The sequence below is a fragment of the Saccopteryx leptura genome, chromosome 6 (genome assembly GCF_036850995.1).
Source record: "Saccopteryx leptura isolate mSacLep1 chromosome 6, mSacLep1_pri_phased_curated, whole genome shotgun sequence".
Lineage (NCBI taxonomy): Eukaryota > Metazoa > Chordata > Mammalia > Chiroptera > Emballonuridae > Saccopteryx > Saccopteryx leptura.
Genome location: NC_089508.1, coordinates 68,979,587 through 68,996,260, shown reverse-complemented (window position 1 = coordinate 68,996,260; position 16,674 = coordinate 68,979,587). Strand labels below are relative to the sequence as shown.

At 39.5% G+C, this 16,674-nt stretch overlaps 1 protein-coding gene across 2 annotated transcripts in view; it reads left to right on the top strand.

Annotated features, from left to right (window-relative positions):
• The first annotated feature begins 12,075 nt into the window (after positions 1 to 12,075).
• AP4E1 (adaptor related protein complex 4 subunit epsilon 1) overlaps positions 12,076 to 16,674 on the top strand; it is a 72,075-nt gene continuing 67,476 nt past the window's right edge. The window contains exons 1-2 of one of the 2 annotated variants that reach the window (XM_066342674.1): positions 12,076 to 12,238; positions 14,357 to 14,428. In XM_066342674.1, coding sequence (XP_066198771.1) covers positions 12,089 to 12,238; positions 14,357 to 14,428 — 222 coding nt within the window. In that variant the 5' untranslated portion in view covers positions 12,076 to 12,088. Of the gene's footprint in view, positions 12,239 to 14,356; positions 14,429 to 16,674 lie in introns of those variants that run through there. The other variant, XM_066342675.1, reaches the window with a different exon arrangement.

Below are 16,674 nucleotides of genomic sequence, written 5' to 3'. Positions count from 1 at the left end.
AAATCTGTGGTGATTTCTCCTCTTTCATTTTAGATTTTGTTTATATGAGTCCTTTCTCTTTTTTCCTTGGTGAGTCTTGTCAAGGGTTTGTCAATTTTGTTGATCTTTTCAAAGAACCAGCTCCTTGTTTTATTAATTTTTTTCTATAGTTTTTTCTATTTCATTTATTTCTGCTCTGATTTTTATTATTTCCTTTCTTCTGCTGGTTTTGGGTTGTCTTTGTTCTTTTTTTTCTAGTTCCTTAAGATGTGAAGTTAAGTGGTTTACTTAAGCTCTCTCTTATTTGTTCATATAGGCCTTAGTGATATGAACTCCCCTCTTATTACTGCTTTTGCTGCATCCAAGAGATTCTGATATGCCATATTGTTATTTTCATTTATCTGTATGTATTTTTTTATCTCTGCGCTTATTTCTTCTTTGACCCACTCATTTTTTAAAAGTATGTTGGTTAGTTTCCACATTTTTGTGGGTTTTTTTTTTTACCTCTTTTTTGCAGTTGAATTCTAGTTTCAAGGCTTTATGATGAGAAAATATGCTTGGTACAATTTCAATTTTTCTGAATTTGCTGATGTTATTTTTGTGGCCCAACATATGGTCAGTTCTTGAGAATGTTCCATGTACACTAGAGAAAAATGTATACTCTGTTGCTTTGGGATGAAATGTCGTGTAGATGTCTATCATATCCTATTGTGCTAGTGTTTCGTTTAAGGCCAATATTTCTTTATTGATATTCTGTTTGGATGAACGATCTAGAGCCGTCAGCAGTGTATTGAGGTCTCCAAGTATGATTGTATTTTTGTCAGTTTTTGTTTTTAGGTCAGTCAATATCTATCTTATATATTTTGGTGCTCCTTGGTTTGGTGTATATATATTAAGAAGTGTTATATCTTCTTGATTCAGTGTCCCCTTAATCATTATTATAAAATGACCATTTTTGTCTCTGATTACCTTTGCTGTCTTGTAGTCAGCATTGTTAGATATGAGTATTGCTACACCTGCTTTTTTTTGGATGTTATTTGCTTGGAGTATTGTTTTCCAGCCTTTCACTTTGAATTTGTTTTTATCCTTGTTGCTTAGATGTGTTTCTTGTAGGCAGCATACAGTTGGATTTTCTTTCTTAATCCATTCTGCTACTCTGTGTCTTTTTATTGGTGAGTTCAATCCATTTACATTTAGTGTAGTTATTGACACTTGAGGGTTTCCTATTGTCATTTTATATATTGCTTTCTGTTAGTTTTGTATCTTGTTTGATTCTTCTCTTTTGTTTGTAATCCATACTTCTTTCCTCTGTTACTTCTTTTTTCAAGTCATGTGCTTTTTTCAGGGGTGGTTACCATTAAGTAATGGAAAGGGTACCTACCATGTTCATTGTAGTACATTATCTTATGAGTGCTTAGCACTTCATCCTTCTTTGATACTGTTAATCTTTGTCCTCTCTGCTTTTTTGTTTTTGTTGTCAGAGTTTAAATTTGATTTTATTGTGTTCTTGGTGTAGCTTTTACTTGTGGTTTTGTTTTGTTTTGTTCTTTGTATCTGGTTGGAAAACCCCCTTTAGTATTTCCTGAAGTGGGGATTATCTGGTGATAAATTTCCTCATTTTTTCTGTATCTGTAAATGGTTTTTTGTTTTAATTTTTGTATTTTTCTGAAGTTGGAAATGGGGAGGCAGTCAGACTCCCGCACGCGCCCGACCAGGATCCACCCGGCATGCCCACCGGGAGCGATGCTCTGCCCATCTGGGTCATTGCTCTGTTGCAACCAGAGCCATTCTAGTGCCTGAGGCAGAGGCCATAGAGCCATCCTCAGCGCCTGGGCCAACTTCGCTCCAATGGAGCCTTGGCTGCGGGAGGGGAAGAGAGAGACAGAGAGGAAGGAGAGAGGGAGGGGTGGAGAAGCAAATGGGTGCTTCTCCTGTGTGCCCTGCTTGGGAATTGAACCTGGGACTCCTGCACGCCAGGCCGACGCTCTACCACTGAGCCAACCAGCCAGGGCACTGTGAATGTTTTTATTTCTCCTTCATATTTGAAGGATAGCTTTGATGGGTATAGTATTCTTGGCTAGAAGTTCCTCTCTTTCAAAACTTTAAATATTGGGGTCCACTCTCTTCTAGTTTGTAGAATTTCTGCTGAGAAATCTGATGATAATCTAATAGGCCTTCCTTTATATGTTGTATTCTTCTTTTCCCTGGCTGCCTTGAGAATTTTTTCTTTGTCATTGGTTTGTACCAATTTCATTATGATGTGCCTTAGAGTAGGTTTGTTGTGGTTAAGATAACTCAGTGTTCTGTTTGCTTCTTGAATTCGAGGCTTTAGTTGAGGGTTCCCCAAACTTTTTACACAGGGGGCCAGTGCACTGTCCCTCAGATCGTTGGAGGGCCGGACTATAAAAAAAACTATGAACAAATCCTTATGCACACTGCATATATCTTATTTTAAAGTAAAAAAACAAAATGGGAACAAATACAATATTTAAAATAAAGAACAAGTAAATTTAAATCAACAAACTGACCAGTATTTCAATGGGAACTATGGGCCTGCTTTTGGCTAATGAGATGGTCAATGTCCAGTTCCATATTTATCACCGCTAGCCATAACAAGTGGTATGATGTGCTTCCGGAGCTGTGATGTATGCGTTCCACGTCACCGGAAGTAGTACTGTACGTGAGCAATGCTGCGCTTTGCAGTGCCACCACATACAGTACTCCAAATATCTATTAACAACTTAAAAAACACAGTTTAGTAAACGCTTGGGCCAATGTATTGTTTAGACTTTGGGACAAATTGCACATCTGCATCCTGTGCTCCTCTCACTGACCACCAATGAAAGAGGTGCCCCTTCAGGAAGTGCGGTAGGGGCTGGATAAATGGCCTCAGGGGGCCACATGCGGCCCACAGGCCGTAGTTTGGGGACCCCTGCTTTAGTTCTTTCCATAGGCTTGGGAAGTTGTCATCTATTTTTTGTTTGAATATGTTCTCCATTCCATTTTCTCTCTCTTCTCCTTCTGATATACCCATTATTCTTATGTTGCTCTTTTTGATGGAGTCAGACAATTCCTGTAGGGCTTTCTCATTTTTTTAAATTCATGAGTCTTTCTCCTCTTCTCTCTGTTGTGCCTCTAGTTACCTGTCTTCTACGTCACTAATTCTCTCTTCTATCTGGCCTATTCTATTAGCTAAGCTTGTTACCTCGTTTTTCAGTTAATGAATTGAGTTTTTCATCTCTGTTTGATTCGTTTTCATAGTTTCAATTTCCTTGGTAATATATTCTTTCTGTTCGTTGAGTTGTTTTTTGAGCTCCCTAAATTGCCTTTCTGTGTTTTCTTGTATATCTCTGAGTATTTTTAGGATTTATATTTTAAATTCTTTATCATTTAACTCCAAGGTTTCCAATCTATTAAAATTTTTTTCTATAGATTTTTCCTCATCTATCTGTGCTACATCTCTGTCTTTTGTATCCATGATATTTGATTTCCTTTTCCTTAATGGCATCTGAGGGTGGTTTTGTTAATAAGAATTGATAAAGAATAAAAAATAATAAAAAATTATTTTTTTTGAGAAAATACTATAAAAAACTGAGAATTATATTGTGTTAAATGGAACAAAAACTACCTAGAATGGGGGCTGAATCCATTTTTTATGTTAGATAAAATTATGTTTACTGAGCAGTTTTTCTCTGAGATAGTAGATTGTTGTTTGTAAAAAAAATTCTTTCATATTTTACAAATGTTAACGAAATGTTTAGTTAAACAAAATTAAATAGGGTTTTTTATTATAGAAATTCATGCCATCATGAATATAACAAGATGCATTTCATATCTCTAAGAGCAGGGTTGTGAGTAGAATACAAGTGTGCAGCATTTTTGAATTAATTTTGCCGCAGATTACCTTTTACAATAAATATTTATTAAGAACTTAAAAAACACAGTTTAGTAAATGCTTGGGCCAATGAATTGTTTAGACTTTGGGACAAGTTGCACAGGGGGTTGGTTATAGTAGAGTCATCAATGGGTACTTCTTTATAGTCCCACAGATTATGGCCAGTACTGGGGAACAAGTAACCAGATACCCTCCTAGCACTTCCTTTCCTCATAATTCTTCCTCTGGTTATGTTTTAATCCATGACACACTCAGCTACCACAAGTCCCATGTCTGAGGCAAACCATATCGTCTATGCTGACAGAGAAGGTAGAACTGGGGCTTGGATGGGGTTCTGAGTTCCTAGTTCCTTGCTTCTTTCCTAAAATAGTTTTAGTTCTTCTTATGAAATTAATATACTATAATTTTCAAAAATTCAATAAATAGCAAGAAGTATCTACCATCCAAGGCAACCATTTTTAACATTTGGATATTTATGTTTACAGATACTTAGCTATGCACACCCTTCCCTCTCACCACATGCTTCCTTTAAGAAACGTACCATGACTGCTTATTAAGTACCAGGTGCTATGCCAGCACTGCACAAATGGTGGTGAGCACCTCGTCCCTGCATTCAAGAAGCATTCAGCCTAGTGAGGGGGAAAGACATTAAATAAATTAGGCAAATAATTTTATATTTACACATTGCAATAAGTATGAGATTGCCATGTATTCTGGCAAAGATGGACTCAAATCACACGTTTTAGAAACTGTTTTCTTCACTTCTATCAGTGTATCATGAATATCTTTTTATGATAATAAATATAGAATTGAAAATAACAAAAACATGCTCCAAAAAAAAATTGCTCCTATCCCCAAGGGTGAGTTCTAACAGGGGAGAGAGATGTATAAATAGATTATTTGACTTCAGTTTTAGTAGAGGTTGTATCAACTATAAATCTGGGGCAGGAAAGACTTCATAGAGGAACTAATGCCCGAGTTCTCTTTTAAAGGATAAACAGGAATTTTCCAGTTAAGTAGAGTGGAGGACTATTACTGTGTGCAGAAACACAAGGAGTTAAACGTATGGCATGTTCAGGGCACTGTTGGCAGCTTAATATCACTGAAACAACAACAACAAAAAATGCTACTAAGTCTGGTAGGAGAAATGGCTAGAGAGGAAGTTGATGGAAAATTTATCAAAGTCTAGATCTCAGGAGTTTACATTTTATCTATCAGACTATTTTGAACTGAGAATAATATGATCAGGTTTTTAAATTAGAAAGCTCTTTCTGAAGGGTTGGCTGAAAAGAGAAGAAACTTTAATAATGGGTGACTAATTTGAATATTTTTTTATAATAATCCAGGACAAAGATAAGGTACTAAAGCAAGGTGGTGGCAGGGAAAATGGAGCAACGGGGGTGTATTAAGTCATTTATTAGGGGTAAATGGGGGCAATTTAGCTAGAATGGGAAATCAGAATTATTGGTGAAAGCTGATAAGGCCTTTGCAGGGCAAGCCTTGCCAAAAAGCAATTAAACCCAAAGAGCAAGAGGATGAAGAAACTTAAATGGAGTTTAGATGTTTAGGGGGCTGGGAATAGAATAGATGACTTGGAGCCTATGGAAAAGAGTCTGGCCGAGGATAGAGGTTGAGAACTGGGTGGATACGTGCGTGTTCCCCTTGCATCTGGTTCCCAGGAGACAGTCAGACAGACTCCCGCATGCGCCCGACCGGGGTCCACCCTGCATGCCCACCAGGGGCGATGCTCTGCCCCTCCGGGGCGTTGCTCTGCCGCGACCAGAGCCACTTTAGCGCCTGGGGCAGAGGCCAAGGAGCCATCTCTAGCGCCCGGGCCATCTTTGCTCCAATGGAGCTTTGGCTGCGGGAGGGGAAGAGCGAGACAGAGAGGAAGGAGAGGGGGAGGGGTGGAGAAGCAAATGAGCGCTTCTCCTGTGTGCCCTGGCCGGGAATGGAACCCGGGACTTCTGCACGCCAGGCCGATGCTCTACCACTGAGCCAACCGGCCAGGGCTGTTGTCTGTCTTCAATACTGTACTCCCGTCCAGAGAGGGGAGTCATTTTCAGAAAAATATGGCAGCAAGGAATGATTCCCTAGAGATATATCCTGGAACAAAGTTGGCTGAATTCTCTCTGGACATAGGGTGGAATCTAAGGCTTTCAAAGAGAAAAACTAATGTTTTTGTATAAAATGTGTCTGAAGAAATAGATTATAGCAATTGCTTTTAGGGAAAGCACATGGGCGGCTAGGGGATGGGAAAGGATACAGACTTTCTCAGTATAACTTGTTATACATTTTGAAATTTTAATAACATGAATTTAGCATTTATTCACAATAAAATATTTTACAAAGGAAACTTAGCAAATACATGTATACTGAAGAAAATTTTTTTTTTTTTTTTTTGCTGTTTCACACAGCTGTATTTCCAAGCGAGACAGCTATGCTTGGAAAGTTTGTGGTGGGACCAATGATATTCTTATGAGGAATACTGTAGCTAGTTTGTCCCCTGCTGTCCTAGGGCCACTTCACCATCTTAAGGTACATGCACCTTACTCATATACTGAGTCACTTCTCTGCCCTATTTTTATCTCAGTGAAGCCACCTTCCTCCTTGACTGGAAGAGACAGAGGAAATCCAGTTCTAGAGGGTTTAATTTAATAGGTTCAATCCCTGTGATAGTATGGCATTCTGAGTGAAATTATCTGGGACAGAAGTAAAGATGGGAAAAGGAGAAAGAAGAGTCCATATTTACAGAAAAATGGACAGGCCAAAATTACAAGCTTAAAAGAAAACATCCATAACCCCTTCATTTCAGGGCAGGGCTTGGAGCCAGAGTCTCAAAACAGGAAGACGCAGGCAACCACTTTACTGTCAATACCATGAAAGTACCAGGGAAAGGAGGGGTGGGGGACACTCAGGCTCCAAGTCTAGATTTAGGGCTGCAATTTCAGTTCTACCCCTAAGGTGTGTGACCTTGGGGAAGTGACTTCCACAGTCTAAGTATCAGTATTCTTTACTACAAAATTAGGTGACTGGGTGGGTTGATGACCTCCAAATTTTTTCCAATTCCCACATCCTATAATTCTAAATTATATATATTATAAAGTCCTGCTATATAATTTTATAGCTTTTCCTAGCAGGAATTTCACTTCTGGGCTTTTGACATTTGTTTCTTGGCTCCATTTACAATTTTTAACTTAGCAAGTTAGAACCTAGAGGCGGGACGGTAGGCACTGGTGAGAATTCAACAATCTCTGTGTGTGGGTCACAGGGCAGGAAGCCTTGGAGCAACTTTTTCATAATCTGGTTAATTCAAGATAATTTTATCTTTTTTCAAGTTTCTCTTTTCGGAGAACTCCTCTGTCTGTCCTTGCAACCATTCACCTTATCCTTAAATCTTCTGCTGTTCACTGGTCTATACTCATATATCAATTGATGTGACTGAATGATAAACATCATGATTATTTCAACAAATAATTGAGCGCTTATTATGTACGAGATAAGAAATTTTCCAACTTTGTGACCTCAGGACCCCCTACATGCTTGTAAATTATTGAGGACCTTCAAAAGCTTTTGTTTATATGAGTTATATTTATAAATTTTTACTGTATTAAAAAGTGAAACTGAAAACATTTAAAGCTACTAATTTTAAAATAGCAACAATAAACCCATTACATGTTAACAACATAAAAACAAAAAACAAACCCAGCTATATATTCAAAACAAAACAAAAAAATCAGTGAACACTCAACGCAAACAGTTCAAATGCCATGGAGATGTTCATCTGAAACCTATGCACTCTTATCAGTGTCACCCCATTAAATTTAATTTTTAAATAAAAAATATATATTAAAAAATTAGTGAGAGGTGTAGTATTGTTTTACAATTTTGCAAATCTCTTTATTGTCAGGCTTAATATGACAGCTGGAGTCTCATGCCTGGTTCTACATTTAATCTTTTGCTTTGGGGTTTGTATTAGTTTCTTTGGGCCATTGTATGAAATCACCACAAACTCAGTGGCTCAAAACAGTAGAAATGTATTCTCTTACTATTTTGAAGGGCAGCTGTCCAACATCTCATCTGACTGGGCAGAAACCAAGGTGTAAGCAGGGAAACGCTCCCTCTGGAGGCTCTAGAGGAAAACTCATTCTTTGCCTCTTCAGCTTCTGAAGGCTGCTGACATTTTTAAATTTGTGGCTTCCTGGTTTCAATCTCTGCCTCAGTCTTCACCCCAGCTTCTCCTCTTTTATGTGTGGTGCCTAATCTCACTCTGCTTCTCTCTTGTAAGAATTTTGTGATGGCATTAGGGACACACGGGGATAATCCAGGATTATCTCTTTATCTGAAGATCCCTAATCATACCTGCACAAATATTACTGTGTTAACATTCACCAAATCCAAGGATTAGAATGTAGACGTATCCTTGGAAGCCATTATTAGCCTATCACAGGGTCATTGTTTTTTTTTTTTTTTTTGAAGTTTATGAAGAAAACCTGGTTACACACAGATATGTAGTTCAGAAAAAAAAAGTAATTAACAGCCTTTGCAAATAATTGTGGATATTCTTCTTCGGTATACCACCACAACACAACAAGAAGTTGTTTCTTAAAGGTCTGTTGCAGTGTGGAATTTGAGGACATATCAGTGAATTTTTGGTACTGGATTATATAAAAATCATTGGTGTGCAATGCTCTTTCAATGGATAGTTAGTCCATGCATAATTTTATAACATCATGCATTGATCATTTGGAAAATATTGGTTCACTGAGTTACATAGGTCTTCTAAATGTTGAACATATACTTATAAATCATAATATAACATTTGTAAATATCACCAGCAATCTTATTAGAACAGTCCTTGCATATTGGGAAATTATCAAACTTCTGGTGGTAGATACACATTTTTCAAAATTCTAATTTTCCTGTGAAAGCTTGAATTTTATCAGTGGCACCAAATACTGTCACTTATTTTTCTTGAAGTGACAGACTAGCTGTCCATTTTCAAGAACCCTGTTTAATCATTATTTCAATTATTGAAAATTGTGTTCCATGAAGAAAAGTGGCTGATTTAGCTCTCAAGTCACACATTTGCACAAGTAATTTTCCTTGGGAAACCTTTATTGTGCATCAGAAGAACTGCTTTATGTGTTCTTCCCATTTTGTCATACACAATTTTAAAAGAAATGTACTCAAGGGTTGAGATTTAATAACAGTAAGAATTCTTACTGCTTCACTAAAGATATTTCAGTGGACCGTGCCTGGGTGACTCAGTGGATCAAGTGTCGTTCACTTGTGCTGAGGTCCCGGGTTTATTCCCCAGTCAAGGAATGTAGGAGAAGCAATTAATAGGTGTACAACTAAGTGGGACAATGAGTTCATGCTTCTCTCTCTTTCTGTTCTCCCCTCCTCCCTTCCTTTCTCTCTCTCAAATCAATGGAAAAAAAAAGAGGTGTTCTTTGGTGAAACTTGATTTTTAAAAAAACATATGAATGTGTAGTGGTAAAGAGTACAGTTGGGAACCTCTGCCTTGATTTGTGTCAAGGTGTCAAGGGTTTTTATACCATTCATGCAAATAGTATAGTTCCAAGATAAACTATGAGATTTAAAAAAAATTTTTTCAGTGATTTATTTTCACACTCTGGTGTTTAGCACCAAGTCATTTATATAAAATATCTTCTTCAAGTATTAGCTGGTGCTGACACTGGATAGATACAAGCAAAGCAACAAGTCTAGCTACATCTATAATTATATATTGTCTATCTGAAACGCAGTATCATTCTGTAGATGAGATGTTAACTTAGTCTTTGTGTTTGAAACTAATTTTCTAATTTGGTGAGTTACTGCACCTTTGGGGAACAGCACTGTCATGATTTCTTTGACTGATATTTCAGGTAGCAGGCATTCGATGAGTAATGTATAGGTTATATTAATGTCTCAGTTATTGTATGCCCTTCTCCAGCCAGTGCAATACATAATTTAACCGGTAGGCTGCTTCAGTGGGTTTTTCATTTCTAGTTTGAAAAGTAGTAACAAAGAAGCTTTGGCTATTTTTTTTTTTTTTTTGTATTTTTCTGAAGTTGGAAACGGGGAGGCAGTCAGACCGGGATCCACCTGGCATGCCCACCAAGGGGCGATGCTCTGCCCATCTGGCGCATTGCTCTGCCGCAATCAGAGCCATTCTAGCGCCTGAGGCAGAGGCCACAGAGCCATCCTCAGTGCCTGGGCCAACTTTGCTCCAATAGAGCCTTGGCTTCGGGAGGAGAAGAGAGAGACAGAGAGGAAGGAGAGGGGGAGGGTTAGAGAAGCAGATGGGCACATCTCCTGTGTGCCCTGGCCAGGAATCGAACCCGGGACTCCTGCACACCAGGCTGACGCTCTACCACTGAGCAAACTGGCCAGGGCTGAAGCTTTGGCTTTTAAACATCTTATATCATGCTTAAAAATTTAAATTCCCTTTCCTTGGAACTGAATGATCTCAAAATGATGCCTCAACTTAACTGGCAACATAATAGTATTTGAAAACCTTCTGTTGAATAAGACAAGATAAGGTAAATTGTTAACATCTCTAAAGTCAGGGGGAAAAAAAGCTTTTGTTATGCTTTCTTTACTTATCAGCTGTTTCATCAGATTCTTCCCTTTACTGGGAGGGAGAGAATCCTCTAGTACTGATGTCAATAACATCTTTTTCAGCATCTTTACATGGGAGAGTTGAAAAGGCAAATCTTCCAATCACCCCTTCCTAAGCCAATGAAAGATCCTAAAATTTAAAAAAAAATTATAAACGAATTTCATTTTAGAGTAAAATATTAGTATCTAAAAGAAGAACAGTTTTAGATAAAATTTAAATATTTAGAAAAGTTTTCAATAAATTAAAAAATATTCTCACAAAACAAGTCAATAAAACACCTTTTTCTTACATTTCTTTACAGGTACAAGGACAATTTAGGGATTTCAAAAAACCATTTGTTTGAAGATTAATGCGGTTACAGAGTTATAAGAGAAAATAGCTCCTTAGAACACACCATAAATACTGAAGAAAAATTGAGTTAATCTCTGAAAACGCACATATGTAAACTGTAAACCTTAGAAGATTCTAGAAAACATAACAGTGCTCAAGCGCACATTTCACCTGTCAATAGAGCGATTGTATGTAACGTATTCCCGTGAAAGTGTCTCTGGATGTTCCGGAAAGGATGAGAGTAAAAACAACAAATAACATTTAAGTAATACGAACATAGTTTTGACTTCGTGGATCCCCAGGAAGGGTCTCAGGGACCCTCAGAAGTCACCAGACCACATTTGAGAACCACTGAACTAGATTCTGTCCTAGGTAGAACCAGAGGTAATAGCAACAGATATTCTCTCTGGGAGACACATATTTATGCAGTAGCAGCAGTGATCAGCCCTACGACGGAAAAGAACGGCTCCTGTGACAGGGTGGTGGGGCAGGGACACCTGTCCTTCCTGCCTGCTGGGCCAGGTGGACCGCTCCAGGAGAATGCCCTTTAGAGTGCCCCTGCCGAGCCGGAGTCCGCCGGGGCGGGGGCTGGCCGCGCGACCACCTGCCCTTGCTGGCTGTTCCCCAAATCTGAGAAGCGACAGCGGCTGCGAGTCGCCCCTGCGCGGCGGCCTTTGAACCCGGCAGGACGGATCCGCGGGACGGCCGGGCCGTCTGTCATTCAACCCCGCCCGAGTTCCGCACAGCGTGGGCCACGGGCGCGCGTGGCGCCGGGCCCCGCATCGGTCCGGTCCCGGGCGGTGCGGTGGGAGGAGGTGGCCGATGCTCGTGGTCCCTCAGACGGGGAGCGGTGGCCGAATCCGCGCCAGACCTCTGCACCTCCAGCTGCGGCCTCGGGCAGCGCGGCGGCGGCTCGACGGAAAGGGACAAGCTGGAGGACGAAGTGTACGAGGGGCGGGTCTGAGCGCTACCTCGGGCGGACCCAGAGGCGCCCGGGAAGCCCCGACTGCCGCAGACACCGCTTCTTCCGTTCCTTCTCAGGATGTCAACCTCCGGCGCCAGCTGTGCGCGCGGCCTTCCTGCCCGCGGACTCTCGCGTCCTCCCGCGGCCGCTGTCGAGAACGACACCGTGCTCTTCCACGCGGGGTACGAATAAAGATTTCTTCTTCAAACAAACAGGAAGTGCCTACGGAGGCCCGGCAGGCGCGGCGCCTGGCCGGGCATGAAGCCGGGCGGCGGCGGCGGCGGCGGCGGCGATGAGCGACATAGTGGAGAAGACGCTGACGGCGCTGCCGGGACTCTTCCTGCAGAACCAGGGGGTTGGCGGGCCCGCGGCAGCCAAGGCGTCCTTCTCCTCGCGGCTGGGTGGCCTCATCCGCGGGATCACCGCGCTCACCTCCAAGCACGTACGTGCCGGCCGGGCGGGAGGTCGGGGAGACGCCCCGGCGCTGGGAGGCCCGGCCCCGCCGCGAGCCCGCGCGGCTGGCCCTCCGGCGGGGCGCAGGGACCGCGGGTGCGTGGGTCCGTCTTTGCGTCTGTCAGGAAGCGACACTTAATCTGTCCGCACTGACAGCTGGGAGGCCGGGTTTGCACAAATGGCCCAGACACTGACTCATGAAGATCTGCGGACAGCCCTGATTAATTTTTGAACCCGCGTGTGTTTCCTGGACGCTGAAGTGCTAAAACACCAACACGTATTTCATAGGTTGTTTGAGGATTAGGTGAGATGTCGAGCGTGTGAAAATGCAAGCGCAGTGAAGTGTCGGCACTCACCTTCGACAGAGCTTCTTTCCCTGCTCCGATGTCCCTCGCTGGAACGGACGCTGCCGTCCTAACCTGTTGTTGAATATCTTTGGGGAGCTCGAAGTGTAGACCCATGGGTAGGGCAAAGAAAGAAAGCGTGATTCTTCCAAAATGTAAAATTTGCTGAATAAGTCGTTACCTCTGGTGGGCTTTGAAAGTGAGCAGCTATTGAACAAGTTAACTAAATTCGGACAGACTTTTTGGTAGTTGCACGGAGTGATTAAGATAGTGATTCAAAGCTTCAAGGAGCTTATATCTTTAAAAAATCATGTTATCTCGTAATTTGTACAGAAGATATTTATGGAAGAGGTTATGTGTTCAACATTGAGGAAGGAGAAAAACACATTGCCTTTTCCCAAGGAATGGGTCATTTCATTCATCGTGGGCGTTAGACACGTCTAGGCGATACATAATGATACAGGTGCCAGCCAGGAGAGGAGAGAAGACAAGGAGAGGTGTTTCAGAGTGCCCTGAGTGTTGCAGATGTTCTTTTAAAACAAATAAAATGATGGAGAGGGTCCACTTCACATTCAGAATTTATTATTTGTGGACTTAATATTGTTTGACTTAATGTTTTGTTCTTTGCTAATTTTTTATGAGATGTTGAATGAAATTAAAAAAAAAATTAGTTTTGGTCCCAAATTGCAGTTGAACTGTACTTAAGGTGTCTGTATGGGACGGTACTTTACCAGTACGTCTCGATGAGTCTCCTAATGGACATCTGTTAAATCAATGTGTAAGGTAAAGATAGCATTATGTTAGTCAAAAATGGGACCAATTTCCAAGTGTTTTTAAGTATGTAAAATATGATGCAGAGAGTAGAAGTGACCACATTTGTGTCTTTAAGGTATGTTGGAGATGGGAAGTGAGGGAAAGGATGTGAGGAGTAAGGAGAAAAGGATAGGGAAGGAGAATAGCATATTGATATAAGGAAACAGACCGATTTCTGCTTCTGCGATCTCACCCTGTTTCTCTGTTCCATGAAGACTTTTTTATTTTAAGGGAAAGGTGTGAGAACCTTATTGTGGGCCAGTACATGAAGAATTTCTTTTCTTTTTCTCCACCGTTAATTAAAAAAAAAACCCAAAACCCCCATATTTTTTTGTTGAACTGTGTTTAAGGGGACAGTAACTGAGTGAAGAAAAGAGAAAGGTGGGTTAGATTGAAAATATTTATTCTTTCTAGGAATGATTCTGAGGATTGGAGAAATGCCTTTAGGCAAATCTTAAGCACATAATTTTTATGACTGTCCTTTAAAATAATGTTTCGTGTGACCAGTGGTGGCCCAGTGGATAGAGTGTGGAACTTGGACGCTGAGGTCCCAGGTTGAAACCCTGAGGTTGCCAGCGGGAGTGCAGATTCAGCAGCTTGTGCATGGGGTCACTGGCTTGAGCATGGGATCACTGACATGATCCCATGTTTGCTGGTCTGAAGTCCAAGGTTACTGGCTGCTTGAGCCCAAGGTCACTGGCTTGAGCAAGGGGTCATTGGCTCCGCTTGAGCCCCCTGGTCAAAGCTCATATGAGAAGAAATGAAAACAACTAAAGTGATGCAACTACGAGCTGATGCTTCTCATCTCTCTCTCTTCCTCTCTCTCTCTCAAAAAAAGAATGTTTCTTTTTATTGAAATTATGTATCATAAATTAATTTTCCATTTAAAAAGTACTGTTACAGTTTTGAAAGACAGTTATTCATGCATGTATATATTTTCACTTTGTCAGGAGGAAGAGAAGTTAATCCAGCAGGAACTGAGTAATCTGAAAGCAACTGTTTCGGCTCCTTCAACAACACTGGTAAGTGCGCATAGGCAGTGCCAGCGCGTTTGGAATTTGAAATCTGGTCCACTGTGCACTCCATAGTGACATCTAATTGATCACTTGCTAAAATCTAATTTATCATATTTACAATCAGCTATGGGTGGTAGCAAGTCAGTTATTAACTTTAGCCTTTTATTATTGACTGGCTGCACAGAGCAAGCCTTGCTTAACTGATGTCAATTTAGTGCCGATGTGATGATAATCACAATATATAAATGTGGTAACACTCCTGGGACCCCAGTGCTGCTATTACTGTTTTAATGTTGTGCACTGGGAAAAGGTGAGTTTATATCATTTCAAATAATCTTGTCAGACTTGAATTGACATATTGTAGATTTCATTTCACTGTTACACATCTTGGAGTGTTGGTTGAATGACAAGGTAAAAAGATGGTTTTCTTGCTGTAAAACTAGGTGTACTTATTGCCCAGCAGTTGAATCAGAGTCCAGTTTTTTTTTAAATGTTTATTTTATTGATTTTAGATCGAGAGGAAGGGAGAGAGGGAGAGAAAGACAAGAGCATCAATCTGCTCCTGTATGTGCTCTGACAGGAAATCAAACTGGCAACCTCTGTACTTTGGGATGATGCTCTAACCAGTAGAGCTATCCGGCCAGGACAGAATCCAGCTGTTTTTAGACTTGGTTCCATATAATTAGATGTTTTAAGCAACATTCATTTTATCAATTTTTTAATGAGTGGCTACTATATGCAGGTCACTGTAGGACTGTTTCTAGACAGTTAGATTAAAACGTAGACTATTTTCCCCTCCTAATTTTAATATGGTTTCACATAATGAGATTTTTTTAAGCAATATTTATTCAGCAAAGATTTAGCAAGTGCCTTCTGTGTGTAAGTCGTTGTGGAGATGTTCTCCCTCCTCTGTAAAAATATCAGGTGATTATTTTGCACGAGTATATGCATGTACATGAATAACACTTGTAAAGTCTGAGAGAATGTGTATACTGTATATATTTTTTGTGATCATAATATATGGACAAATGAAACTTGAAACATAACTAATCTGATATATCTATGTATATATCTTTGTGTGTGTATGTATAAAATTACTGTGCTTCATCGTACTTGATAGAAATGTTAAGCAGAAATGGTTTCGCTCTTTTTACTTTGTTAGATTTCCATTTTCTATAATTGGCACTAATAAATATTTTTCTTGCTACCAGGTATAAACCTGGTGAGGGCAGAACTAAGATAAATAGGTAGAAGTCAGGAAGGAAAATTTTATAATTACGGCCATTCAACTCTGGGCATGCTTTACAGAGTGGTTTGTCCCTGAGATGGTCATGAAGAGGTTAGTTTGTTAGAGGATTGTAAAGAGAATCCCTGCAATGGGAAATGCACTTTCCTTTCTAAAAAGAAGAGAATAGCAATGTATATAATATAGTTTTAAGTTCATGACTCTTGAAAAACTCTGAGATAAATGTTACAAAACCAGGATCAATTCTTCATGGCTCAAATGAACACTTTCTCTCCCAATTTATATAGAAACCTTTTGAAGAGGGACTTGCAGTAACTTACAAGCTTGTTTTCTCAGTATTTAGTAGTCTTAACGTGCTAGTGAATTAACTTACATTACTTTAAACATAGGTGACCTAAATTAAATCTTACTCCCCTAAGATTTTCCTATGGTTTCTTTTTAAACTCTTCATATTTACATATATACATACATGTAAGTGAAATATTTAATATTATTATCCTTACTTTACAATATTTTATTTTATTGTTTCTTAAGGGTTTTGTGATTTAGTAATCCTGTAGTATACTAACAGGATTATTTATTTATTTAGATAATAAAACAGTCTGTAAGCTTTTCTTTTTTTGAAATACATTTTATTTATATTGTTTCTTATTAAATTTTTCTATAAGTATTGGGAATACTCAATAATGCAAATACTAAAAAATGCAAATATTATAGTAATAAATTTATAGAATCTCCTAACAATTTATTTTCTTGTGTTGTAAATATTGGTAGACCCAGTTTAAAAAAATAAATATTATAATGGCTCTACTATTAATGAAATTATACCTTTAGTTTATAATAATTGTGAGAGTTGTGAAAGAATATCTATAGAGCAAACTATTACATATTATATAGAGCATGATAATTCTGAAGATAGTCCATACACAATTATGTTTTTAAATGTAAAAAATATTTCATTGCAGAAATTATTACCAACTTGTAGGAATTTTATGGATTTTTTCAT